Source organism: Podarcis liolepis (assembly GCF_965112155.1).
Source record: "Podarcis liolepis genome assembly, chromosome: 5".
NCBI lineage: Eukaryota > Metazoa > Chordata > Lepidosauria > Squamata > Lacertidae > Podarcis > Podarcis liolepis.
This window is the reverse complement of record NC_139556.1, coordinates 64,144,658-64,169,665: the sequence shown is the minus strand read 5'-3', so window position 1 is coordinate 64,169,665 and position 25,008 is coordinate 64,144,658. Positions and strand designations below refer to the sequence as shown.

At 43.1% G+C, this 25,008-nt stretch overlaps 1 protein-coding gene across 22 annotated transcripts in view; it reads left to right on the top strand.

Moving 5' to 3' along the window:
• KIF1A (kinesin family member 1A) overlaps positions 1–25,008 on the top strand; it is a 120,697-nt gene that overhangs the window by 55,396 nt on the left and 40,293 nt on the right. For 7 of the 22 annotated variants that reach the window (XM_083505631.1, XM_083505628.1, XM_083505626.1 and 4 more), the window contains 13 exons: positions 852–985; positions 1,456–1,535; positions 2,160–2,235; positions 7,384–7,463; positions 8,645–8,751; positions 9,610–9,690; positions 10,233–10,413; positions 10,781–10,853; positions 11,632–11,725; positions 13,217–13,365; positions 14,377–14,555; positions 15,671–15,808; positions 24,333–24,451. In XM_083505631.1, the coding sequence (XP_083361757.1) occupies positions 852–985; positions 1,456–1,535; positions 2,160–2,235; positions 7,384–7,463; positions 8,645–8,751; positions 9,610–9,690; positions 10,233–10,413; positions 10,781–10,853; positions 11,632–11,725; positions 13,217–13,365; positions 14,377–14,555; positions 15,671–15,808; positions 24,333–24,451 (1,491 nt within the window). Of the gene's footprint in view, positions 1–773; positions 986–1,455; positions 1,536–2,159; positions 2,236–7,383; positions 7,464–8,644; positions 8,752–9,609; positions 9,691–10,232; positions 10,414–10,780; positions 10,854–11,631; positions 11,726–13,216; positions 13,366–14,376; positions 14,556–15,670; positions 15,809–16,989; positions 17,239–24,332; positions 24,452–25,008 lie in introns of all 22 variants that reach the window. The other 15 variants (XM_083505640.1, XM_083505638.1, XM_083505637.1 and 12 more) reach the window with 5 other exon arrangements.

Genomic DNA, 25,008 nt, shown 5'->3' with positions numbered 1-25,008 from the left:
TTAATATTATGCTAACACTAACTATTAAAACACTAAACTTTTGCTGGAAACATTTATTTGTTTTAGTTTGGACATGAACCTCATAAAACTAATGTGTTGTTAACATGCAATACCCTTGGATGTAAAAAACGCTGATACTAATATTACCTGTTTCAACAGTGTTTGAATTTTCCTGTTAGACTCACAAAGTTTATTTATTCTATGCTCTTAATTTTGGGGCCTTTTCTGGTTTTTATCAATAGTAATGATGCAACAGATGTGTAATGACAGGAAGCTTTGGAGCATTTGACACCAGCCAAAGATCCAACCTTTATCTGAGAGCAGATGTCTATATTACATATCTAGAACATGTGTTGCAGGGGTGCGGATCCCATGACCTTCCAGATCTTGTTAAACTCCAGATCCCATCAGTCCTGAAATCTTCTCCTGCATTGCCTTAATGGACATGTTATCCAGGAATTTTTCTATCCCCTGCCTATGATGCTAGAGGAGAAGGGGTCCACAGTGGTTGTAGACAAGATCTTCAGTAAGCTGTCCATTTCCCCCAAGGCACAGGCATGAGCAAAGTGAGACTTAATAAGATAAGCTGATGTTAGGCTCCTGCCCTGGCACCTATACCCACATTATTGTCTGTGTATCTCTTTGTTGAATTTCTACCTTTCTCCTCATTGCATCATGTTGCTATTTCCCAACTGCATTTCTTTTCTCTATCTTTTCCTTCCTTCTTGTCTTTGTGTCTTTCCCTCTTCTTTCTCCCCTCCTGAATCCCTTAGACATGTCCGACTTTCAGAACAATAATGATAATCGTAGAGTGGCAGATATGAGTCAACGCCATGACAATCTCTCCACAGTGACCAATGCCTTGGTAGGAATGAGCCCGTCCTCCTCACTCTCAGCCTTGTCCAGCCGAGCTGCTTCGGTCTCCAGTCTCCACGAACGCATCATGTTTGCTCCAGGTAGTGAAGAAGCCATTGAGAGACTGAAGGTAAGAGCCAAGATCATGCATGCCATATTTGTACCACAGAGCTATTGATGGTGGGAAACTTGGTAGAAAGAGACCATAGCAGAGACAATAATTGTTAATCTCCAGTGTTGCCTTTAAATATTATAACCTTGTTCAGATAATTTTGGAAAGAATCTGAAGCCACCTCTTAACTATGATCAGGTCAAAAGTGAATGTGCACTGTGCATATTCCAGTCGTGGAATAAAGTTTTTCTGATTGTTGCCTCCTGGACAGGGAATCTGAAGCCCTCCAGAAGTTGTTGGACTCCAGCTCCCATCAACCCCAGCCAGCATGGCCATTGATTGGGGATGATGGGAGTTTTAGTTCAGCAAAACTGGAGGGCCACAGATTTACCATCCCTGTCCTAGAGAAAGGTTGATAAGCTCTGCATAATGCATTGCAGGCAATATATTCCTAGTTCAATGTTTTATGTTCAACTTTCCCATTGCAGGAAACTGAGAAGATCATTGCTGAGCTGAATGAAACATGGGAAGAAAAGCTGCGCAGGACAGAAGCAATTCGTATGGAGAGGTAGGAGTCAAGCTATCAGGGCTATATTCATATAAAAAGTTCACACCTGAGTCTATGTGGTTTGACATTTTGTTTCATCGCAGTATGGCCTCAGTATAACAGAGAAACACTCCATGTATTGGCAGAGAGCCATCTGTGAAAGTCATCATGAGGAGCAATTGCCACATGGAGGCTGTTTCAGCTCATAGACTCCCCATTTATGATGACTAGAGAGCCTGGGATGCTGGGAATTATTGGGCCAGGAAGAACCATTTCATATGTTACTTTTTGTAAAACGCATAGTGCATGTTGGAGTGCAAGAAATCTCTCCCTGCCCCATCAAATTTAGCAGAGGTGAAGAGTGAAGAGGGCTCATCTTTAATTTCATCACATGTTTCCTCTAAAAGCATGGCTGTTTCTGTGCCTCGGAGCCTGCTGTTAACATTTACCTATGCTACTTTTCCACTCACCCCTGTTTATCCTTCCCCAGCATCAATACTTCCCCAAGACCAGCATTTTAATAATCTACGTCTGTTACCATCAATTTTGTTTAGAGAGCATGGTGCAGTCTCTTTCTGAATGCTACAAGATCCAGGCCTTGGCAGAGTTGTTTAAGTTCTAGTTTCATCCTTTGGTATTTTCCAGGGAAGCTTTGCTTGCAGAAATGGGAGTTGCTATGAGAGAAGATGGTGGTACACTTGGAGTATTTTCACCTAAAAAGGTAGGATTCTTTTTTCTGCCTCTTCCACTGTGCTCAATTGCATTTTGATATCTGCTAATGGCTGTGTGTGTGTGTGTGTGTGTGTGTATAAAATATAGAGACAAAAGTCCACCTGAGACTCTGGTGATACATAGAAGTTGTCATTAGCATTTTGAATGAATGTTTTGCCCCCTTTCTGAATGGTCTGCTGCTGCTGCTGCTGCTGCTGCTGCTGCTGCTGCTGTGCTACACAATTATTACTCATCTAGCAATAGCCCATATTAAATTTCTATTAGAAGATCCAGCAGTAGCTTGTTTCTGTTTCCATTGGGCTGCTTGAAAGAAATAGAATTAGGCCTGTCCTGCTGAGTAGTTATACTTGGGGGTACTCCCTTATTCATAAGAACATAAGAAGAGATCCATCTACTCAGTGGCCAACAAGATGGCACAAGGGAGCCCACAAGGAGAGCATGACAGATATTCAGCAGCCAGTCGTCAGTGGCATCTTGCCTCCAAACATGAGGGTCCCATTTAGCCTTCATGGTTAATAGTCATTGATAGACCCATCTTCTCTGCATGTGTCTAATCCCCACTAACAGTCCATTCCAGTTGCTGGAGGACCAAGAACTCTATGAATGCATATTCTCTCTTCATTGATATTTTAAATCAAAATTTCTTGCTATTAAAACACATAGATATGTTAAAGGTGTTTTTCTTCAGTACAGTGAACACGAAAAGAGGACTGTTTGATAGCACTTTCCTCACCCAACAGCATAGGGAGGCAAGAAGTAGAATTAATGGTGTTTGTACAACCCTATAACCCAACTGCCTAGAACTAGTCTTCTTACATCATATTAGTTATGCTCAGGCAGAGCCAAAAGAAGCCTTGTCCTGATTCTAATACAGTTTATCAACCCCTGTTCTTCTGGGTATGTGTGAAATTATTACAGGTCCAATAGCACAACATATTTCAGAAGGTAGCAAGGAGTGGGGAACTCAACACTCTAGCAAGGAACATCAATGTTAGTTCCTTAAGTCTTTGTTTCATTTATCAAAATTTACATATGATTACTGGAACAGTTTATAGTAGAACACTTTGATTCATATGTTTGTGATAATGATTTATTTTGACATATTGCGCATTTGAATTCTTTTTTTTCTTTCTTCCTTTGTCACGTAGCCACCCCCAGTCAAACCCCCAGTTAAACCCCAGGATGTTTTCCTGGAGAGTGTAGGGGTGTTTTCCCCCAAGAAGGTTGGTCTTGTTAAGGGGTTGTATTGGAGTGATCTGTGTGATTCCTTTTCAGACAATTGGTTTGTACTGTCTGGTGCCAAGAAAACATTCTGAATTCTGTACACGGTGACTAGAAGTAGTTCAGGGAGAAGGAAGGCACAGCAACATTCAGCATGTTTTCTATGAATTACATAATTGAAATCATTACAAAGGGTGATGTAATAAGCTTGTTTGTTCACCCATGACTCTGCCCCATGTCACAAGCAAAGTATGTTACGTTACATGGTGCCTAATTCAGTAGTGGAGAGAGCTCTGCATCATACTGCCTCCTCTCTCCAGAGAGGCCTCAGGTGTTGATTGCTTAGAGGCAGGAGAACAGAGCTCAGCCATGGCGGTTGCATCTGCGTGCCTGCTCCAGTAACTGCTCATACTTATAAGCAGGTCTGTCAATCAACTGATTGTAATCATTTCACTGCCTTACTTCTGACTGATTGATCAGTGTTTAAAGTGCATAGGTACAGCTTTTCAGTGAAGATGATAATTTCATACTGAGAACAGTTGTTGAAACTTGGGGTTCGTCCACACTTCCATTTGCCCATCTGCTTCCCCCCAGGAAAACCCATGGTTTAGCGCTAAATTGGAACAAATGGCAGTTGAGTTTTCAGCCTCCCCCCACCCCCAATTTAGTGTTAAAGAGCAGGTTTTCTGGGGTTGAAGCACAGGACAAGTGGAAAACTGCTTGGATGCATGTTTGCTATTTGTGGGATTCCAATCCTTGCATGAGTAAATGGTATCTGGTCCACTTTGCATGGTGTTCAGATTGCTGTGATAGTTGCAATGCTAATATCTTTCCAAGAAGGGATTCCATGATGGCAATGGCAGTAATGTTCTGTAAGTCATTTGATCTAACATAATGTTGATCTGTTGAACCCCCAAAATGAGGACCTTGCATTGGCAAAGTGAGACCTTTAAAATTAAAATGTGCTTCTTTTCTGAACACTTGGTAATGTGAGCATGTTCTTTCAGTAGGATGAATCACATTTTTATTAATAATGTTTATATCACTTTGTATTGTGTGGGAAAATGCTTGATAAAATGGCTCATTATTTCTTTTTTTTATAAATAATTTTTATTAACTGGCCAATCACATCAAATTAAATCATATCACATAAATTCCGAATTACAAAGCCAAATTTTAAATTTTGTTGGGGGGACCCATATTTCAAGATCCGAAGGGGGATTCTGATCGTCTCCTTCTGATGCGTTAATGTCCCAATCAGTCCAAATCAGTCCAAACAAAGTTCATAGTTCTATCCCATCTTATCTTGCTGTTTCCACATCACATCTTGTTCATATATTTTCTCTTTTTTCTTTATGATCTCTTCTGATAGTCTCCTTAAGCCGATAAACACCAATAGTAATAATAGTCCTGTGTGAATTTTCCGTTCTTCCAATCCTCAAATCGAGATGGTTTCCATATATCGTCTCCTTCATAGATAACATCACTCTTTCCATCATAGTCTCATAAAACTGTCGCTCTTAAGTCCCACTGAGGAGTTTAACCCACAATATATAAACAGCTCTATTTCTCTCTTTCTCCTCCCAGACTCAAAACCTCCGACAGAACTTCCCAAAATGGCGACGGCATTTTTAACTGCATCATTCCAAAGCTCTTACACATTCCACGCTCTTCTTAAAACGTGCTTTGGTTCGAAAGTTTATCTCCACACAGCCTTAAATCCACAGCTTAAGTCCTTAAAACAACATTTCTGACTCGTGAGGGGAGGGGATTCTTGTTTAATCACATAGGGAAAGAAGGGAGAGTTTCCCCCCCCTCCCCCATCAGTCATTTGCCGTACCTTATCTTGGCGTATCTTCTCATGTTTTATTCTTATCTTGTTTTGTCAGAGATCTCTTCTGTTAGCAGTCTTTACTCCCCCTTCTTTCTTGAAACATGTGCATTCCTTTCATCCAAATTGTTTCCTTTGAAGTTCTGCATCTAGTGGCGCGAATCAGGGACGGCGTTCAGGAGTGCCGAAATCCCACAGGAAGGCTTTGTGCCTAGTGCCCTCACCCCCACAAATTTGGGGGTGGTATAGGGCACAGCAGGCAAGGGCCGCCCCCCCAATCCTGGGGGGGTTGTTAAGGAGGCTAATTACCCCCATCATAGCCTCCAAATTACCTCGTGTGGGTCAGAGAGATTTTATTGTCAGCCATCTTCCAATGCGCCCCCTAGTGGCCCCCCCCAAAATGGCTCATTATTTCCATTTTGGAGAGGAGACATAGAAATTGAAGGAAATAAACTTCCTAAGACAAGTAGCTATATGTTTGAAGGCAGGGCAGGAGGAGAGTTTTGATGTTGTGCAATTGCTTCTCCTTATTCTGCAAGAGGATCTGATACAAGAATCTCAAACAGAAGTGAAAAAGCCTTAGAGAGCATACCCTCCAACATTTCTTCAATGAAAATAGGGACGTCTCATTCCATAATGATAATTTTACTATTTATACCCCACACATCTTACTGGGTTGTCCCAGCCACTCTGCGTATCTTCCAACACATATAAAAACATAACAAAACATTAAACATTAAAAAAAAAACCTTCCCTTTACAGGAAGGTGGCTCAGATGGCTTAGGGGTTGGATAACTCCATATCCTCTAACATTTCTCCAATGAAAATAGGGACATCATAAGGAAAAGCGGGACATTCTGGGATTGAATCAGAAACTGGGACAGCTTCTCTAAATCAGGGATGTCCCTAGCAAATAGGGATGCTTGGAGGGTCTGAAAGAGGTGGACTTCTGGCCCTTGCAAATATGAAAAGTGCCAGTGTTTTTTGTGACTGCATGCACAATATTTTTGGAATGTAAATACGTGTTGAAGTTTGAGGCCTTGAGTAATTAAGGTGGGGCTTGCAGATTGGTTATACATTGATGTTAACTGAATTATTTTGCAGGGATTAGCAAGTTTGTTTTGCTTTTTGCACAGTCAGGACAAAAAATGGAGGTAGCAGAGCTTTCCCTCTTCTTATAAACTTTATAAATCAAGTATGTGAGGAAAATGGAAGGCGCAACTTGAACTGAGTTACTGAGAATTAAAAATATGGCTATGTTTTCATAGGAGGTATGTGTGTGAGTGTGTGTAAAGGGTGTATGGATCTGGCCCCTGCTACTGCTGGGACATAGCCCCCAACAGCTTTCCATGCACCCCTCAGCCTGAAAAGGTTCTATGTTGTGATTGGAGGAGTCCCCATATGTCATCCATTGGATCATACTGATGAAATGAATCTTAATGTGTTAAGTCTTTAAGGTGCCACAAGCAGACCTGCCAACTGTTCCATTTTAAAGTCAGTCCTGGCTTCTGTTTCTGTCCTGGAATGTCCTGGGGTTTTTTTTGGTCTGGCGCTCTGGCATTAGTGCCTGACCAAAAGACACTCACTCTGGCAATTGTCAGCAGAGTCGCACCAAAGCGGCTTCTGGTTCATCACTCTGGTGTGACTCTGTTGACGATCGCCGGAGTGCTGGATGAGAGTTGGGTGGGAGGGTGAGTGGGAAGGGGGGGCAAGGGTGAGCAGCACAGGTAAGCAGTGAGTGGTTGGGAAGGGTGAGCAGTGGGAGCGGAGGCATGGCGGTGGTGGCGGCAGGCCTACCCTGCACCCGCTGAACTAGCCTGTTCCCCTTAAATTTGGTGGCAGGCACTGTCTATCAACCTGTGTTCAGGTAAGATTCATCACCCCCCCCCATATGTGGAATATGTGTGGGGGGTGGGATTTGCCTTCCTTGGGCAGCAAAACATCTTGCGCTATCAATGCTGTGGCACATTTAGGTCACTCTGAAAAAGGGCAGACTTGACAGAAGAGCAAGGCTAGGCCTTGGCCTGTGAAAGAAAAGGGTGTTAATCTCTCTCCCCCGCTCTACCTCTCTCTTGTCTCTCTTAGACACCACATCTGGTCAACCTAAATGAGGACCCACTCATGTCTGAGTGCCTTCTGTATTACATTAAAGATGGAATAACCAGGTAATAATTATAGGAACAATTACAACTTTGCCAGGATTAACAGAGAAGATGGACAGTGATATGATTTTCACCAGCAGTTTTACATTCAAATGTCAACTGGAGATGTCACAGACTGAATTTGGCACATTGTACCTATTTGTATGTGTGCATGGTTATTTATAACATCTCTACTTGCCTTTCCATCTAAAGAAAACCCCCACTAGGCAGTGTACAGCACAAAACATTAACAAATACTAAAAGTAGTAAAACACACTTAGTTACTCTCCAAGTCTGTGCATGCCTATCTAGCAGTGAAGAAGAGGGAAAACAGCAAAAAATATACAAAAAGACAACAACAAAAATGTACAACAAAAGGATGGATTATCCAAAAACCATCCAACTATTTAGGAGCCAGAAAGTGGCAAAGCTACAAGGATTTCACAGATCAAATTGTTCTTTCATACATACATTCAGCTAAGGCAGCCTTCCAGCCTGATGCCCTCCAGATACTTTGGACTATGTACCGGTTAGGGCTGATGATAGTTGTAGCCTGAAACACCTGGAGGGCACCTGGTTGGGGAAGGCTAGACTAAGGAGATCCATGTGTGGAAGCAGGCTTCTGCACTCCATGTACATATAATTTGCTGGAACAGTAACTATGAGTGTAAATCACACAAGCATCTGAATGCAAATACTGCCTAGATTTGCTTTCAGTGGGATGTGTATTTGAACCTCACTCACATTTTGGTAAAGGACTCATTCTTAAGTACCTTTTTGTGTAACTAGATCTGGGCTAGGGCCTGAGTCATTGCCTAGAGGACATTTCAGAGCTGTAACAAAAACAGCCCTGCTCCTTATAGATATGGAGCAGAAGTGAGATCCCCAACAGGCCATCATCTGTTGGTTTTATGGACACAGTAGTTCATAAGAGAGAAGGTGCTCACTAAGATAGACTTGGCCCAGCCTGCTTAAGGCTTTCTATATAACCTGCATCTTGAATTGTGACTAGAAGCAAACCAATAGCTACTACAGCTAAACAAGACTTGGGGTGTGTGTGATGCTTTCTGCAAAGGCATTCTTCTAGCTTTCCTGTCCATTGGGACCCTAATAGGGTTGGTCCAAGGAGCTCTGTTATTAATCACAAAGCACCTAAAATGCTTTGCTGTTTTGGAAACCTCAGCAACTGTGTTTTGCCCCAACAGGGTTGGTCGAGAAGATGCTGAGAGGAGGCAGGACATTGTCCTTAGCGGTCACTTCATCAAAGAAGAGCACTGCATATTCCGAAGTAACACTAAGGCTGGCAGTGAAGGTACCCCCATACAGAGAGCCTCACAATTCTTGGGCTTCCTTTTCTACTTAGAACTGAGTTTCTCTAAGTCATTTGTCTCCATTGCTGCCAATGGGTACACAGAATACCACTTTCTTCCCTACCTGCCTTTCAAAATGGAGCACTTTGGAAAGTAACTGCATTGGGAAGTGCTGTCTCTTTGCTTCTCGGTTGTATCAGCTCAGTTTTGACCTCTGCAGGCTTTTAGCAATAATCACAACAGTCCTGCCACAAGACTGAATTTCTCTGATAAAATGCATTCTAGCCTTTCATATACCGGTATGTTGCCTTTGGTTGCTACAGAGCAACGATGGGGCATCTGTGGACTACAACTCACATAATAATTGATTGGCCATGGTGACTGAGGCTGATGGAAGCTGGAGTCCAAAATCTTCTTGCGAGTCACAGGTTCCCCTTCCCAGCATTAGAGGACACTGTCCCATTGAGTGTTAAAGTAAGATTCAACCACTAGTCCAACCTGCATTTGTATATGTAATGGGGGAATGAGCATAATATTATCCTTTGCCTCAAGCAGCAAATATTTTTGTCCAACCTTATCCCTATAGCTCCTTTGGAGCCTCTGGGCCATATCTTGATGTGTTATTATGAACAGATACCTTCAAGTCTAAAGTATCATATCTAACAAAAATTGTTTTTTGGAATGAAGGCATTGCCTTGCTTTCTGTATGTAGGTTTAATGCAGAGGTTTTGGTTCCCCTCTCAGCAAGCTTATTGATTGTATTTGTAAGAAGATTGTGGGGAAGGTTGTTCTCTGTAATTCTCACACATTGTTTTATTCCCTGTCCTCTCCCAATTCCCTTTGTGCATTTTCCATATCAGTGGTGACTCTAGAACCTTGTGAGGGAGCAGACACCTATGTCAATGGAAAGAAAGTAACAGAGCCCAGCATCTTAAGATCAGGTAGGTTCATTCTCCAGTAGAAGGGAATCAGGAATAGGAGAAAAGTGTTGTAAGAGCCTCCATAAAATCAGGTAGCTCTCTACCATGGAGGGATAGACTTGTGGAATCATAGAATCACAGAATTGTACAGTTGGAATGGACCCTGAGTGTCATCTAGTCCAACCCCCTGCAATACAGGAATTTCAATTAGAGATGACAGGTGGCCATCCAAACATTGCTTAAAAATCTCCAAAGAAGGAGAGTCCACTACCTTCTGAATGAGTCCATTCCACTTTCAAACAGCTCTTATGGTTGGAAAGTTCTCCCTGATAAAATAATGCTCATGGAAATAATTTTCTGAAAGAGGGCCTCTTTGTCCTGAATGGACTGGTGGTTGAGCATGGTTTGTATTGAAGTCATTAGGGACAGGTGAGTTGTATATGACATGGGACAGAAGCTTTGCAGTTGGACATAATTTCATCATCTTAGCAATGCGTTGATCAGTTTCTGGAATCCCATCCTATTTCAACCCCTCTAGTAAATATGCTCCCCTCTCTGCACAGGAAATCGCATAATCATGGGAAAGAGCCACGTATTTCGATTTAACCACCCTGAGCAGGCACGCCAGGAGCGGGAGCGAACTCCATGTGCAGAGACCCCAGCTGAACCAGTGGACTGGGCTTTTGCCCAAAGAGAGCTGTTGGAGAAACAAGGCATTGACATGAAGCAGGAGATGGAACAGAGGTGAGTGGAAGGAAGAATGCAGAAGAGCTCATTGACAGGGCTTCATAATTCAGAGGGTGGTAGCTCAGTAACAGAGTACATGCATTGCATGCAGAGAATGCAGAGAAGGTCCCAGAATCAATGCCTGCATCTCCAGTTGGCAGGTGATAGGAAAGGCCTCTGCCAGAGAATCCTGAAGTCAGAGGAGACAATGCTGGACTAGCTGGCAATGGTCTAAGTCAGTATAAGGCAACTTCACACTTACACACAGGAGAGGGGGCAGGGGTTGGATATGGAGAAGGTAACATGGCAGGGGAATAGGAAATGTAATGGTTCTCTGCAATTTTCAGTACTGCATGGACATTCTGTCATTCCTTTTTCTCTGTAGGCTTCAGGAACTGGAAGATCAGTACCGGAAGGAAAGAGAAGAAGCCAATTACCTTCTGGAGCAGCAAAGACTTGTAAGTAATAAGCAGGTTGCTTTTTGCACATGTTACCAGAGTAGCATAAAGCAGACAAGTTGCACTGTAATTGGTAGGGGACACAATCATTTCCAGGATGTGACACTATATAGGACAGGGCAGACTTTAGGCTTGCAGGATCTACTGTGTGTATGCATTTTAGTAGTGGCCTGAGAAGCAGTAACTGGAGCCAAGTGCAAAAAATGTTTACTTAAATTAAAGAATTCTGAGCTCAGGAATTTGTTTTGAATACTAGAGAGAATTGAGCTCACAGTTTCACACACACCCATTCCTGGTTTGTGTGTGTGCTGCCCCCCCCCCCATTTCTACAGTATAATTTAGAGGGGGGGTCATTTTGTTGTTTCCATTATCAAACAGTTGGAAGTCAGACATCCCTGCTTTATCTACATAAAATCTATATGCCCACCACTGCGCTATACCACCTAAAGTGCAAGAGAAATAATGACTAGGATTTGCATCTCCCAGCAAGCCAGATTCTTATATAATCACATTTGTAAAAGGTCAAGAACTCCACATAATAGCCCCCATCTAATGTCCCACATTGTTTAAGATTATGATTAATCTATGTAGGTATAGTTTCTTATAATTCTGTATCTCAGGAAACTTCACAATCCACTAAACTGAAATGGTGATTACTAAGGAAATGGAAAGTATTGATCAGGGAATGGAATGATTTCTTGGTTTTACCTGGACTCAGCACATAATATCAAAACTCAGGCAATAGGATTATTAACTGCTCATCTGCTTGCTCTTTTAGGATTATGAGAGTAAACTGGAGGCTTTACAGAAGCAGATGGACTCAAGGTATTATCCTGAGGCTAATGAGGAAGAGGAGGAACCTGAGGATGAAGGTAATAATTCATTGAAAAGAAAAAGCTATTAAACCTATCATTCAGTGAGTTGTATTCAGCTACTTATTTTCTAATATAAAGTGCAAACAAGCTATTTTTATTTTGAACTGCTCACTCACTATATGGAAGTAATAAATTGAAAAGGATTAGGCGGTGCTTTTTTCAGGGGGTTCTCAAGGGTACAAAGTACCAGCACCTCTTCTTGTTAAAAAGTGTGGCACTTGCTGTAACAACTTCATTGGGAGTATGGGCACCTTTTTTTTTTTTTTTTTAGGAAAAAAGCAGTGGGATTAGGTCTCTATTCCCATACAGAAGCATGATTATGTGGCATATACATTCCAGATAAGCTGCTTATACTGAGTCAGGCCTTTGGCTCATCGAGCGGAATAATGTCTACAGTACACTGATTAGAAGTGGCTGTCCAGGATAGGGGTCTGCTACAGTCTGGCTGTACCCAGTTCCAAGAACTAAATAAATATAAATACTGCATTGTTTAGTGGACTACTCTGTTAGGATTGCTGTTTTGTCATGTTGTTGAATGATTGTGATTGCATAACATAACAAGCTGTGTTTGTAAAAAAATTGTGCATGTTCAGTCAGAAGCAAGTTTAGTCAGAGGAGAATCAGGAAATCGAATATGAGCTGGAGCAGTCTTCCCCAACCCAGTGCTCTCCAGGTGATTTGGCACCGAATTCAGCCAACCTGGTGCTCTAGTGGAAGTGCAATGGGGTTTTCCCCTCTCTCCTTTCCCCATTTCCCCCTTCCTCTAAAATCCACTCTGGATGGTTAGCAGAACCCCAGAACAGTGTACAGGGGGAGGAGAGGGGAGGGGAGATGGTTCCATCAGCGCAATGTTGAATTCCACCCTACAAGTCTCATCAGCCTCAGCCTGCACAGCCAATAGTCAGAGATGATAGGAGTTGTAGTTCACAACATATGTGGGGTACAGTGCTAGCTGCCCCAGAACTAGAGGTTCAGGTAGGTATGAAAATAAATGGCAATTGGGCTCATGCAAACAAGCTGAGCAACCACATTGCAATAATGTCTTCTTGTTTCCTTTGGAGCCTTTGTAGGGGGGCTGCTGGGAAGTTAACTAGCTAGGGAATGTGGTTCGCTGAAACCAGTCCTCAGAGTATATTTTTTCAAGCTTGGCATGCTAGAATGTATCCCAAGGTATTAAAAGAGTTTGGGGAATCTGTCTGAAGGCCATTGCACCCAGAATTTGTTCTGCCCATCTGTCAGTAGACCAGGCTTCCTCAAACCCGACCCTCCAGATGTTTTTGGCCTACAACTCCCATGATCCCTAGCTTGCAGGACCACTGGTCAGGGATGATGGGTATTGTAGTCTCAAAATATCTGGAGGGTGGAGTTTGAGGAAGCCTGCAGTAGACAGTTTGTTTGAGGAGAAGATAATGTGAGCTATAATCAAGGGGTGTCAGCAAGGACTTGCTCTTTGAAGAGAGTGACCTTGTGGAGTGTTTATCTCACCAGTACAATGGACAGAGCGAGAGTTTGAGCAGGCGCTCTGGGCCTTCAGGAAGTGGAAATGGTACCAGTTTACATCTCTTCGGGACCAGCTGTGGGGCAATGCCATTTTCTTGAAGGAGGCCAATGCCATCAGTGTGGAGCTGAAGAAGAAGGTGAGCAGGTTCTGTCATAGTGACAAATGGTGATTGGCATTGTCTATTCCGCATTCTGTTGCTGTTTCTTCAGATGAAATAGTATTCCAGATGGAACTGGGCACATACAACTGTACCCTCAACACCCTGCACTCCCCCACATCTACCACTGGAGGAAGTAGGATCCCCCTGCCCAATGGTGTGGCTGGCCCTGATTAATTGGTCATTAGCCATGACAGCTATATTGAACTTCAGTGTACAAACCGATAATATCTCTGATTACCAGATGCTCTGGAGAACAGGAAAAGGCCATGCCAGATTTGTGAATGTCCAAAAGCATCTAGCTGTGATTGAAAACCAAACTAATTAAATGGACTTTTGTTTGATCCCACAAGGGAATTTTTATGGTTATTGAAATAACCAACATATAAATGAGAGGAGGGACACAGGGCCTTGAAGTTAAGAGAAATATTATGTTGTTTGCAGTGGCGTAGCGTGGGTTGTCAGCACCCGGGGCAAGGCAAGTAATTTGCGCCCCCTAATCCGTGGATTTGCGCCCCCTAACCTGTGGATTTGCGCCCCCTAACCCTAACCCCCAGATGTTGCACCCGGTGCGGCCGGCCCCCCCTGCACCCCCCACGCTACGCCACTGGTTGTTTGACTAGCAGTTACTCTTTAAAAAAAACTTGGGAGGGGGAGGAATCATAAGAAAAAGCAGCATTTTACCAGAGTATTTTCACCCAGGTCCATTAGCAAACAACTATCCTCGTATAACCATTGAAAGGCAGTGGTGGTTGCCGCTGTTATTAAATTATTTAAGATATGAAATGGAGTGACCACAGACCAGCTGGCTGCAACTGCAATTGACCTGGATAAAGACAAGTAAGTTTTGAGGGTTCTTGTCTGAGTGAAGATCCTGCTATCATAATTTATATGTGGTGTGAGAGAAGAGGGTGCCCTGAGTAGTGTGACCTCTGTGCATGAGGAAGTACTAGCCAGCAGCAATGACTCTTCCCTTCCTTTCTCTTCCAGGTTCAATTTCAGTTTGTGCTCCTTACAGACACCCTGTACTCACCTCTGCCTCCAGACCTGCTTCCTCCGGATGCTGCCAAAGACCGTGAGAAACGTCCATTCCCAAGGACTATTGTGGCAGTGGAGGTGCAGGACCAGAAGAATGGAGCAACCCATTACTGGACTCTGGAGAAACTCAGGTAAGCAAATATATTTTAATAGCACCATGGGCAACTAGTTGGCTGACAGAAAGTCAAGGAACTTCGATTATCTGGGAGGAAGGTGATACAGAATATAGGATTATTGTCTGACATGGTAGTGCGCCCTCTTATTTCACAATAAGCCAATTGTGCCCTTGACAAAGGGAAATACAGTTGTACCTTGGAAGTCAAACAGAATCCATTCCGGAAGTCCATTCAACTTTCAAAACATTCAGAAACTAAAGCTCAGCTTCTGATTGGCTACTGGAAGCTCCTGCAGCCAATTGGAAGCCACTGAAGCCCTGTCGGACGTTTGGCTTCTAAAAATAGTTCACAAACCGGAACAGCCACTTCTGGGTTTGCGGCGTTCGGAAGTCAAAACATTCAATAACTAAGCTGTTCGAAAACCAAGGTACAACTGTATATCTATAAACGATTTAATGTTGCCTTCACAGGTTATTTTAGGACTTATATACATAAGCATTCAAGTATGCCATGATCTGGCAAGGTGAGTCGAGTATGGAAATGGGATTAAGTTTTGTGGATGTGTCAGCAAAATAACACAACCTCTGCCTGGTTTCCAAAGCATACTCCTTCCCAATACTATCTGAAATAGCTAGGTAAAGTCAAAAGATAAATTTTAGCTTATGGTCTCTGTAATGCAGGATGACCACTTTATCTTACATTGCTATTTGATGCAATGTGATTATATATGCAGAAATCTCATAGAAACCTTTTTTGACATGTATCAAAGCTAGATTGCATTTGACATGCCTCTGATCAGTCTACATTTTGACAAGTTCATCACCTGGACCAAATTCTGATTTTTGCACATGCCAGAATAATAATGCATCCACTTCCTCTGAGCATGCACTAGCGCTTGAGTGAAAAAGCCAAAATTCAGTATAAACAGGCTCCCACTATTGTTTGGGAAGCATTTTTTATTTGCCAGTCCCAAGAGAGATGGGAATTTCTCCTATGTATTAATGTGCCTCTAGTGAGCAGAGCAGGTTTCAGCACCAGCTTTTGAGGGCACACAGGTAAGATAATGGTTTAGGTGCAAGTAGCCCAGTGCTTGTGTGAGTTACGGTAATTTGTTTTCTCTGCCATTGCAGGCAGAGGTTGGACCTGATGCGGGAGATGTATGACCGGGCGGCTGAAGTGCCCTCTAGTGTTATAGAAGACTGTGACAATGTGGTGACAGGCGGAGACCCCTTTTATGATCGCTTCCCTTGGTTCAGGCTGGTTGGCAGGTGAGAGCTTTGATCTGTCAAAATATCATGCCAAACTAAAGAGACCCAAGGAAGGAAATGTCCTAAGAACTGATGTGCTGCACAAGCATTCCTTCCACAGTTGGGTAGAGATTAGATCACACAACAAGATAATTGCACAGCATCTCGCCCTTTTTGTAGGGATCGCTTTCTGCTCTCCAGATTTATGTACTGGAGTGGGTTGTCTTCCCATTTATATCAGTGCAGAAGCTCTTTTACTGTGAGCTGTACATGCACGCACATATATGCTGACACAGCCCTTTTCACAAAGCTACGCATGATGTCCAGTGCATGGTGTCCAAAGTTATGTTCTCGTTCTCAATACCATCACTGATGGCTGAAATTTCCTACAGCAAGGTCAAAAGAGGCTTTTAGAGCCTGGTCTTTCCAGGATCCAGGATGGACCACCTTAGCTTCTAAAGTCTTAAATTGTAGCCCTTCAAGCAGGATTCCCTGCTTGCAGATTGTGACCTCTGGATTGGTGGGAACCATTACAAATAGATGCCATAGAGGACTGTGGCCACCCACCTGTACAGTATTACCATGCAAAAGATCCTTCTGGCTGGCTGTGGGGAGGTAATATGATCTTGTACCTGAAGAAAAAAATAGCTTGTAGGATGGAATGCAGCTAAGAAACCCTGCTGTAGGATTTGTACATTTGTGTGTGTCATTTGGAGTGTATCTGCCTATATACTGCCCAGTATATAATGTGTGTTATCATGTGCTTCCCATGCAACTGTTAGAAACAAATGTGATGCCACCAGCTGGGAATTGTTGGGGGCCAGGCAGAAAGGGTTTCCCATTGAATTTTAATAAATCTGGGTACATCTGAGGCATTATATATTCCATTGTCAGGATTCACAATGGAATTTCTTCCCATACCAATGAGTCAGAAGAACCTTATCAAGCTCCATAGTTGTTTTGGTGAGAACTGTTGGAGGAATTTGCATCAAATTTTATTGGGTCTTCACCATTTTTAGCTGATGGCATTGGTGGCTCCTCTGTTAGATGTATCTGGCCTGGGAGGTTTTCCATTCCTTTCCCTCCTCCTTATTAACACTGCTTCTTGGTCTAAAAGAAAAGGCAGAGCAAGCCTAGTCTCTCTCTGTGTGTTTGGAATAGCTGGTGTTAACCTGTCTCCTATCTTGTTGTACTAACCTTAGTTCAGATATCTCTGGCTGCAACAGCTCTCCTATTTTCAACACATGCATGAGCGAGCGCATGGCTGATCTCACCCCCTCCCCCACCTTCTCGAACCCTGACTCCGACATCACCGAGCCTGCTGACGAGCAGCACGTGGGGAAGGAGGAGGAGGAGGATGACCTGGAGGAAGACATCTTTCCGGAGTACCCGCTGTATGATGGCCAGGATCCATTTTACGACCGCTCCCCCCTGTTCAGTTTAGTAGGAAGGTTGGTGAGGTCTTAGGAGAGCATGCTGGGAAGGAACTAGCTCTTTCGCATAAGAGACCTGCTTTCTGACACTGTTCCCATGTTAAGGCACTCAGGGACAGGTGAGCTCTCTAACAAGTTCCAGAAATGAGGGGGCAAAACCAACAAAACAAAAAAGCAAGGGTCTGAGCATACCTAAGGAGGAATCAGATATACTGTGAGAAAACTGGCAGGAAGACAAATGAGGGGATGGCTTCTGGAGAGGCAATGACTTAGAAGTGAATGTCCAGAACCTGCCTGCAGAGCTTAAAGCTTCTGCAATTATGTGCCTTCTCTCAAGACTGTTTTTTTAAAAAAACGTATTTTATACCTATGGTCTCAAAAACAGGAGGATAATCTAGTTTCATTGTCTGCTCCTGTACAGTATGATGTGAGGAGTGTGCATTTAATGCAGTTCCCTGATAATTCTGATCTAGGAGACATGGAGGGAACTAAGATTTAGCTCTAGAATAAAGGAACACTAGGGCGTCATTCCAGAGAGAAGGATAGTTGATTGGACTAGAATATAGAAACAGGAAATAAATGCTGAAAACATTAAGAAACTAGGCAAACTTTTCTTGTTTGCATTGCTCAGCAAATGCTGAAGACTGGCATTTGGGGTATTTAACTTTGACAAAGGATAGAAACTAGGATTTCAGCACACAGGAGCAGTGGGTAGTGAATAAAGTTCTGGGAACGAATTCTAGAATATGCTTGAAAGCACAGTTGCTTTTGTATGGCCACCCAGCAGGGCCAGCCCTGCCAGTAGGCAGAGTGAAGCAGCCACCTCAGGCAGCAGGTGCTGAAGGACAGAGCTGTGTATGCCATGTAGCCTATTCTGGAGGACTTTGTCCCATTACCAGTCTTCAAGTAAGATTCAGCTGAACTGGAGTGGGATGCCATCTTGTCCTTCACCATAATGATTTGGGATGACCCTACCAACCAGTGCCATTTGTTGTCCCACCTAGTAAGTGAGTGAAGCTATTTCTGCTACATTACAATTTGGCAGAGAAAAGCACTGGAGAGAAATTATTCATTGAAAGCAAACATGGCTAGTTCTAATTTCCATATTTGGCAGCGAAAGGCTTCATCCTTGTGCCTTTGGGACTGCAAATTGAGTTTGCTGTTAAGAAAGATACGATTCTTCATCACACTATTCAATTTTCTCACAAAGGCAGAAAAGCAACCACGTTCTGGCAATGGATGCATACTCTGTACAAATGAGGGGGCAGGATCCTACTGGGGTCCTTGCAATATCCTTGCCTGTTTTGCTCAGGCAGAACCAAATATTCATCATTTTACCTTCAAAGCCCTGCCCTTCACGGGCCCACATTCATAAACCTGCACCTCAGAAGCTGCTCAATTTATACCAGGATTAATTTAACTTTGTATTAACATAACATATTTCCTTGATATTTGGGCAAGAGGTCCTAAGCTTTAGTTTCCTCACTTTTAAGTAGGAGTCAGGAAAATGGGAGCCAGCAAGGGAGGAAAAGGGCCTAGAAAAGCCAGAGAGGGAGATTGGGGAAGAGTCCTGCAGTCTCAGACCGAAAGAGCTGGCTTCTTCCTTTTTTTCTGGGGGATTTGAGATTTTAAATCAACAAACAGGCCAAACTACCAAATAGCTCAATGAGGGAACACCCTCTCCCCCAATCCTGTGAACTGTTCTTGGGGGGTCTTTTGAGTCAGACAAAATTGACTCCCCCCATGCAGCAGCTGTGCCGTTCACATTTCTCATGAAGTGTGCTTTGATTGGATCTTTGTCTTTGATTTTTTTTCTTTTTCCTTATTATTATTATTTTTTTAGCTGCTGGCTCTATCTCCAAAGCTTTAGCAAAATTGGGGGTTATTTCACTTTTGTCTTCCTTTTGAAAGGCTTTTCTTTGGTCTGAGCATGCCATCTTTGCACCTCACCAATCTTGTGGTTAGTGCCTCTATCCTACTCTATTCTTTTAATGACACACAGCCTCTTTCGGCCTTCCTTTATCAATCCCTCTACCTCTTTGTCTCCTCCCAACGTCCCTGACTTGACCCCTCTCTCTTCTTACTGCTTCTGCCTCTCCACCTCTCCAGTTCGCCAGTTCCTTCATTCTTCTGGGTTTCAGGCCTGTTTCATAATGGGCCCTTGTTGGCTGTGACCATAATAGCACTTCAACAGATGTATGCCTCCTGCTTCCTCTTAGCCATCCAATTTCAAAACAAGACATTCCAGACCTCATATGAAGAAGATGAAGATTATGCTGAATAAAAGAGAGACTAGATTTGAGAAGGTGATGTTATCTGCATTCTTTCAGAATATCTGCCCATGGGTTTTGAGCATCAAGGAGATTTGCAGTTCCAAGGAAGTTTGTGGGTACATTGCTTTTCTCTAGGCCAGGTGTGGGGAATCTCTGGCCCATAGGCCCGATTCAGTCCACCAGGCCATCCCATTTGGGTAGTGCTGTTCTGTGCAAAACAGCACTTTGAAAGGGGCTTCTCAAGACCTGGCATTTTGATTACTGGGTCTTACCAAGTGCTTTTCAATGCACTGTGCAATACACGTGCAAGGCAAAAAAGTCACCTGACATCAGGTGATTGACAGGTGACCAACCCACCTACCAGATCATTTCTTAACAATGTTATGGGCAGGCGCATTTACTGCTGCTTGATTGATGCTGTCTGGAAGGATATATGGAAACTTGCCTCTTGTGTAAAATCAATCAAACTAAAAACTCAACTCAAATACAGCTGTTCTTGCTTTCTCTTCAAACAGAAAGCAAAGAATAAGCTGATACTTTCTTCTTAGTAAGATTCATAATGCTACGGGATAATGCTATTCTATGCTATGCTGTACCTAAGAGTTTAGAATTTAGAGTTTAGAGTTTAGAATAAACAGAAGGGAGAAGGTGAAATAAATGCTGTAGTGGCTTGAGACCAATAGGATTCATATTCTGAATGCCCCAGATAAATTCAGCTGTGTCCCTTTTTTCAGTGACTCAACCAACTTAAAACAAGTCTAGTTGTTGCCACCTTTTTCTCCACTTACTGGCAGCCACTTCCAACGTGATACCCTCCAGCCAGCATAGCCAATGGTTAGGGGTAATAGTAGTTGCAGTCTAGCAGCATTTCAAGGGCACCATGATGGCTACCCCATTAAATAATAACCTATTAAAGCGCTATTTTATCAGGGATGTGAGCTGTGCAGAACAAGTCCATACTTAGATTACACCGGTCATTTCTCTGGTCTGAAGAAAGCAATTTCTGGTTTCTTTTTAACAGTTCTTCCTTCCAAGCACAGACCCCTATTTGTGAGTATTAGGTGAGCTGTCACTTGTTCACAAGATTTAAAGTTAAAGTCTTAATCTGCAGGGGAACTTTTCAAAATATTAATGATCATGCTCATACACACATTTCACACTATACACTGATTCTGATGTAATATGATCATTTTTAAACTATTCTTATGAGCACAGATTTAGGAGAATGGCTTGAAACAATGACAATTGTCATGTATGTTAGCAGGAAACATTTTCATAGTTAAAGGCCTGATTGCAATATAGATGTATTTCAAGTTTGATCATTTTGCTAAGACCAAGGGGAAAGCATCCCTGATGTTAGTTCCTGGTGCATATATGTCTTCCCTACGTTAAAAAAAACACAGAGCAAAAATTCAGTAGCAGTTTAAAAGGTTTATCAGTGTAGGCAACCTTCCTGCCAAATTTATGGATGTAGTTGTTGAAGTTAATCTATGATATATGTTGGTTGATATACGTTTATTGGTGACATTACTAGTCATGCCACCAAGAGAATGGAATTGCTTCCAGATTGAGGCCGGTGCATTTCTCTTTCAGAGTTAGATGGGAAGTGAATCAAATATGAGACTTAATATACCCCAAATCAATGCCAGAATGCCCATCATTCCCTACCAACCAGTTCCGAGACATGTATCATCTGGTTCAGTGGGACTTATTCCTTCTTTCTGTTAATGTGACCAGCCCCCAGTCCTTTAACTAGTTACTTCCTATTGATTCCCATGACGTGAACAATTATAGTAATGTAACATATTGTATGAAGACAGGAGTGCCTGGCATGCTCTGGTCCATGGGGTCACAAAGAGTCGGACACGACTAAACGACTAAACAACAACAAACATATTGTATACTGTTATAATAATATAAATACTGTAAGGCTGTTTATAAATTTCTAATCTTGGATGGGTTCTTTCTTAATCTCTTAATATGTGTTCATTTAATAAAGTTATTAGTCTGGTAGATCATGGGAACAACAAAGAGAATATATCTTAATTTCAGCAAAGAATTTGAAAAGGTCTCCCATTTTATCTTGTTGACAAGATGAGAAAATGTTGGTTGAGTGATATGATACTGCTGCTAAGTGAATTCATAGTTGGTTGAGCAATTGTACCCAACAAATGCTTACAGTACTAATGGCTCGGCATAAACCTGAAGTTTTGAGTGGAGTGCCAGAGGACTGTGTCCTAGGTCCTGTGCTGCTTAAAAGTTTTATAAAAGACTTGGATTGAGGGCATTGAGGGATGCTTGTCAAACTTTAAGAAGACACGTAACTGGGAGGGATAGGTAATATCAGAGAAGACAGAAACAAGGTTCAATGTTATTTTCACAGATGGGAACACTGGTCTAAACTAAAACCAATGTGAAATTCAATATAAATAAACATATATTGCTATTATTGCAAAAGTGATCAGATAAAAATTAACATTACTGGAATGTTTGCTGAAATAATAATAATATCTGCCTCGTATTTGCTGGGGAGATCTTCCATAATGCAAGGGCTATTGCACTGAGTGCTCCTTTCTCAGTAAAGAGGGATTTGAGTATGGGTGGTGAGGCACATCTAAAAGCTCAGCCTATGACAATCTCAGTGATAATTTCTAGTGGCTCTAGCCAACCTATAGGGAGTAAGTACCCTGGTCCCACATTGTTTAGAGCTTTGTTCACTAGGACTAAAATTATAAAGCTGACCTGAAAGCATACAAACAGCCAGTGCCCTGCATAAAGCATGTTGCGGCAATCAGGTACTGACACTAACAGTGCATGATCTACTGTGCATAAGCTATTGCAGTCCAAGAACAACGAAAGGTGTCTTACCAGCCAAAGCAGGAGTAGGTACTCCTGGCCATTGAAGACACTTGTGCCTCCAATGATAATGCTAGCTAGGTCCAAGAGTCATAGGTCATAGGCCCTGACTATGAACCTGTTGCTTTAGAGCAGTGGTGGCCAAACTTGGCCCTCCAGCTGTTTTTGGACTACAACTCCCATCATCCCTAGCTAAAAGGACTAGTGGTCAGGGATGATGGTAATTGTAGTCCCAAAACAGCTGGATGGCCAAGTTTAGCCACCACTGCTTTAGAGGGAGTGAAACCCCTCCTAGTGCAGGTAATTGACCAATTTTCCAGAACCACACCCACTGAGCCTTTATCTTGCCCAGATTCAAGCTCAGTGTATTGACCCCACCACTGAGTCCAGTCATTAATCTAGGGCCTGCATAGCCTCTCCCAATTCAGATGTTATGAAGAAATAGAGCTCACTAGGGGACAATGCTCTAAATCCCATAATGACCACTCACTCAACCTGAAGTGAGGAGGACACAGGTATCTGGCTCCATGCATCTCACACTGAGTACTACCTCCAACTTGACCATAATGACCCTGGGTGGCAGTCATTGGTTGCAGCAGTACAGCAGCAGCAGTAAACTCCCCTCCCAAAAAACAACTTTCACTGTACAGTGGTGCCTCGCAAGACGAAATTAATTCGTTCTGCGAGTTTTTTCATCTTGCGAATTTTTCGTCTTGTGAAGCACGGTCAAGTTGCAACTGCACCTCTTCAAGCGGTTTTAAGAAAAAGGAAACAAACTTGCAAGGCGTTTTCGTCTTGCGAAGCAAGCCCATAGGGAAATTCGTCTTGCGAAGCAACTCAAAAAACGAAAAACTCTTTCGTCTTGCGAGTTTTTCGTCTTCCGAGGCATTCGTCTTGCGAGGTACCACTGTAAATATTTAAGCAGAGGCTAGACAGGTTCATGTCAAAGATTCAAGATCCCCCATAGACTATAATTTTTATTAAATGTCTTCTCCAAACTGAAATAACCCAAGCAAAGTGTGTGTGTTTGTGTGTAGAGACAGGGAGAGAGGGAGAGGTGGTGTTCTATTTATGTCAAGGATATTGAATACTGCCCCACCCAGTTCATGGGTTTATTACAAGGAAGACAGGTACTTGGGGAACCATCAGTGCCCTAAGATTAGTGGGTGGAATGAAGCTGGCTGCAGCATATTATACTCTTTATGGCAGGGGTGGGAAGGTTGTAGTCTTCCAGATACTGCTAGATTCCAATTCCTTGCCGTCACTGACCATTGACTGTTCTACCAGGGGCTGATGGGAACCCAACAACACTTGGAATACCACAGGTCTCATTCCCCTGCTTTAAAGGCATGTTTCCTTTCCATGAAGGAACTCTGATTAGTTGACAGCTCCTTTGAAGCAGGCCTAAAATTCAGCACAATTTGTGTCTCTCAAGTCCTGGGGAGTTTTTCCTCTCTAGAAGGAACCTATCTCCCTCCTTCCTTCCCTTTTCTTCCCCACCCCACTGCTTTCCCTGCCTTAAACCTCTAATCCTCTTTGTCTTTGCTTGTCCTCTTTTCTGTCCCTTTTGCCCCACTGTTACTCAGCAGCAGGACCTTGGACGAATTACAGCACCCAGGGTACTAGTTGTCTAGTCTCTCCTGCCAGAGGTCCTTTTCCTAGTTTCCTTCTTGCACCAGCACCGCCCCCTCCCCTCCCTTCAGCCATGGGAGATGACAGAACGAGAGGTACGCTATGCTAGCGCTCACTAACTCACTACACTTTCGCTTCACTGCTCAGCACAGGAACTCTGTTCTAAGCACGCTGAATTCCCCCTCTCTGTCCGGCTGGCCATGGCTGCCTTTCTTTAGTTTTGCTTTGCAGCACCATGTTGTGATGTGAGCGGTGAACTGTGGTCCCAGCTACCATCGGCTATGGAGTATGTTTGGAGAAGCTCGTGCGTGAGGCGCAGTGACCACTCTCCTATGTCACTTTTCTTTCCAGAGCCTTTGTGTATCTCAGCAACTTGCTGTATCCTGTACCTCTGGTGCACCGCGTCGCCATTGTCAGCGAGAAGGGGGAAGTGAAAGGGTTCCTGCGCGTGGCTGTTCAGGCCATCTCAGGTAAGAGGTGGCTGGAGATGGAGAAGGAGGGACAGCCGAGGCTGGCCATCTCCAACCTAGTGCCCTGCAGATGTTTTAGGCTACAACTCCCATCATCCTTGACCGTTGGCCATGCTGGCTGGGGCTGATGTGAATTGTAGCCCAAAACATCTGGAGGGCAGCAGGCTAGAGGACTTGCCTGTTCTAGGCACTTGCATTTATACAGCCATTCCCTCTTCTCCTGGCAAGCAGCTCATTTTTAACAAGGGCTTGAGAGCAGAAGAGCCCTTTGCCTTTTGTTGGAATTATTAACTAAGGTACATAGTGTTTAGTACTAAGGGGAGGGCTCTGCCAAATCACCTGTTGCTGTTCACCATGGGTAATGCAAGTCCTTTGACCAAAGACCAGTTCATACATAATTTAATGTGTGAATTGACTCCACTGAAGATCATTGTATTTGAGGTGATGTATAAGTTTTCTCTGTGGTACTTGATCTCTAATGACTTCTTCACACATTTATATTTGTTTTATTTTTATATGATTTTCTAAACTGCATTGGAGGCAATGATTGCCCTTCC